Source organism: Triticum urartu, unplaced genomic scaffold (genome assembly GCF_003073215.2).
Source record: "Triticum urartu cultivar G1812 unplaced genomic scaffold, Tu2.1 TuUngrouped_contig_6199, whole genome shotgun sequence".
In the NCBI taxonomy this organism is placed as follows: Eukaryota; Viridiplantae; Streptophyta; class Magnoliopsida; order Poales; family Poaceae; genus Triticum; species Triticum urartu.
This window is the reverse complement of record NW_024116938.1, coordinates 1-3,407: the sequence shown is the minus strand read 5'-3', so window position 1 is coordinate 3,407 and position 3,407 is coordinate 1. Positions and strand designations below refer to the sequence as shown.

At 52.0% G+C, this 3,407-nt stretch overlaps 1 protein-coding gene across 1 annotated transcript; it reads right to left on the bottom strand.

The window, feature by feature from the left end:
• Window positions 1-1,392: 1,392 nt before the first annotated feature.
• Window positions 1,393-2,132, bottom strand: LOC125530279 (FCS-Like Zinc finger 2-like). Its single transcript, XM_048694670.1, has one exon. It carries the CDS (start codon window positions 2,005-2,007, stop codon window positions 1,714-1,716), a length of 294 nt encoding a protein of 97 aa, XP_048550627.1. The 5' UTR covers window positions 2,008-2,132; the 3' UTR covers window positions 1,393-1,713.
• Window positions 2,133-3,407: the final 1,275 nt, after the last annotated feature.

Here is a 3,407-nt window from a genome sequence, read left to right as displayed (position 1 = left end):
AGCACAGTCGCTTTGTTGGCTACTTGGCCAGTAGCAGCAGTAAACAAATGCTGACGTTTTCACCAAGGGGAGTCCGTAGCTCGATGTCGCTTGCGAAGCGCGCAGCTGGACGATCAAGGGAAAGAAATTAATTCGTTTGCGTAGACATCTCCCGGGGCTCGCCGGGTTTTGCTTGGAAGCGCACGGTGCCGGCAACGGAGCGGCCGAGGGGCACGGCTCGGCTTGGCAGCACGAGTGAGGCGTGAGCGGTGGCCGTTCATGTGGTGTCACGCACCGATGCACGCACGCACGCACCGGTGGTCTGACACATGCCGGGTCCATGGCTCCATGCCATGCGTCCGTCGGATCCAGCCGGGACGCGACGTGCTTCCTCCGGGACCGATCGCTGTGCCAACGTGGCCTCCAGGGTTCTACGGTCACCACACTTGCAACGGTGCAGACCCTATAGTATGCTATTTCAATCTGACAACGGTTAGCTAGAACTGTATCTGTATGTGTGGTTGCAATGCAAACGGACTACAGTACTAAAATTTCTGCAACTTTTTAAACAGGAATACTGTTTCTCCTGAAAAGATAGCCTTTGCTTCTGCTCCATGCGTGTACTAACAGAACATGAACGGGTCGTCAGAGAATACAGTACTGTAGACGAAAGTAGAGCACTCCCGCCCGTGCATGCGTAGTCAAAAATGGAGTTCAATCCCTATCATCTTGATCTAGCGGATCAAGGAAAATCATTAAATCAGCACGTTAACAACCCAAAATAATGCGAATGCATAACAAGTTTCTTCCTCTATTTTTATTTTCCCCCTTTGCTAGCATGTAGTAGTACTGTACTACAGAATTAATGCTAAGTACTCTACTCCCTCTATAAAGAAATACAAAATCATTTAAATCATTAATATAGTGATCGAAACGATCATCAGGAACGCCAAAGGGAAAATGTTCAGTTGCAACATCTGTTTTCATTTACCAACGAGAATACACTCGTAGGCGAAAATAGAGTAGTAGTACTACTATTCGTGCATTCGTGCATGGGCAGGCGATCATGGAGTTAAATCCCCGTCATCTTGACTAAACCAGAGACGAACAAAAATCGTTATATCAACAGCAACACAAAGTGAAGTAAATGCTTAACGAATCTCTTTCCGTGTATTCTTTCCACCTTTTCCTGTAGCGTGCACTAACGTACTTTAGTTGGAATCTTCCCAAAACTTGTGCAAGTCCATCTCCTTTCTGCATGATTAACAGAGGAATTTTGCACGGACGTTTGATTCATAATCAAGCGACATAATCTCGTTCAAGCGAGGAGTACTTTTCTGGCGAGATTTCAGGGTGCATAGGATCGGTCGAAAGATGAACGGTGAACGCAAAACGTGAAGCTCAGAAAAGTCATGATCTTTGGGCAAAATTTTGTGCTGAAATACTGATTTCCAGATGGTTTCGATTTACATATGGTGTTGCCACAACCACGGCTCAAAGCCTCAAACAAACACGCACACAGAGGCAAAAAGGAGCCAGGAGAAGGATGCGTCCAGCGGGCGACTCAGATGGCCGGAGCCTCAGCACATGAACTTTCTCAGATCCTTCACTGCTTCTCCGGCACAGGCGAGACAAGAGAGAGAGATCAATCTCCTTGGCCTCGCCAGATCGGTGATTCTTGGGATCCCGTTGATTCAAGCCGAGCTCTACTCTATCGGCCACGAGCTTCGCCGGCTAGCTCGCGACGGACACCTTCCTGGACTCCTGGTGCCCGCTCCGGGCCTCCGTTCCCGACGAGAACCGCTGCTGCCTCCGGGCGGCCTGCCTGGCGGCGATGGCGTCGAGCTGCATCTGCTCGTCGCGGCACTCCTCGCTGCAGAAGGGCGTGTCGCCCTTGTACATGAAGATGTCGCTGTCGCGCGCGAGCGGCTTGGTGCAGAGCGCGCACGCGTCCTGCGCCGGCATGCCGGGCTCGCCGAGCGGCTCGGCGTCGAAGAAGAAGAAGGAGCAGGCCGCTGAAGCCGCCATGGCACGTGTGTGTATGTGTATTTCGAGCGAAATGCTGAGCAGAGCTTTGCTGCTTTTGGTGCGGGGAGAGGGAGGAAGAGGAGAGCGAGCGAGCGAGCGAATGAGTTGGGTGGGTGAAGCCGAAGGGGAAAGGCCGGGTATATATGGTGCGCGGGGACGGACACGGCGAGGCCGTCGGGAAACTGTGGTCCGGTGCGCCCACGGGTCGGGCGATACCGCGCGCCGGACGGCCGGGGCTTCCGTGGGGAGAGATGCTACACTTACGGACGGATTGCAACGGGATTAGACTTACGGAATCACGTGGAGAGTTATTGTTGGAGAAGATTAGGAAAAAGAGGTCCCACCAGTTACAATCAGGGAAGTTGGTTGGTGAGAGACGAGTCCGTAAAACTAATCCGTACATACTTTCCGTTAGTGTAGCATTTTTGTTCCGTGGGTAGCCATGGGTGATGGAGCGGTTCGGCGGCTTGTTTATTCTTCGCGCATGGGCCACGGTGGAGTGCAGTGGTTGGCTTTCATGGTGGACGTGGGACACGCAGGCGCTCTCTCGGCTCCACCGAGACGAAAACGACGGCGATCGTGCCATGTCTCCCCAATGATGAAAGCGCAGGCATCGCTCTTGAACCTCCTGTTGATGTAAGTGTGCTATTTTTTCAAAACTACTAAAAATGGTAAATTGATAACAAGGTATGCAAAAAAAGTTCCTAAGAGCATCTCCAACTGGCTGGACGTGCCGCGCGCAAAAAACAGATATGCCGCGCGCACATCGTCTGGTTTGGCGCGGCACGCAACACTGGCTCCAGCAGCCGCGCTAAAATGCAGCGCGCGTGCCGCTTCAACAGCGCGCGTGCCGCTCCAGCAGCGCACAAAAATGCAGCGCGCGCGACTCGTCGGTGCATTGCATATGACATTTTCAACACAAAATGATAAACATTTTCCAACACAATAAAAATTTCACACAAACAAGTTGATGAAGTTCATGCCCACATGTTTAAAATCATGCCCACAAATTCATCCAACCAAGTTCAAAATGCAAATCAAGTTCAATACACAAATGAAAAACACATCATTCCTCGTCCTCGTCCTCGTCTTCGTCCTCGTCCTCGTCTTCGGAAGACGATTCTTCCGCCTCCGAAGATGAATCTTCCTCCCTCTCCTCATCGTGCACCGCATCACGTGAAGCTCCGACGGTGTTGGCAAGATCTTCAACGGCATCTTCATGGGAATTTGTGCGAGCAGGCACATCGAAAGACATTCCGCCCATGGCGGCCGGAGGGGTACCCATGCCTTCCATGAGAGAAGCAAAACTCATGCCTCCCATGATGGCCATAGCGTCGGGGGTGCTCCAAAGCCAGGCATGTCTCCCATTGCACCTAAACCGCCCACGGTTCCTCCGAAGC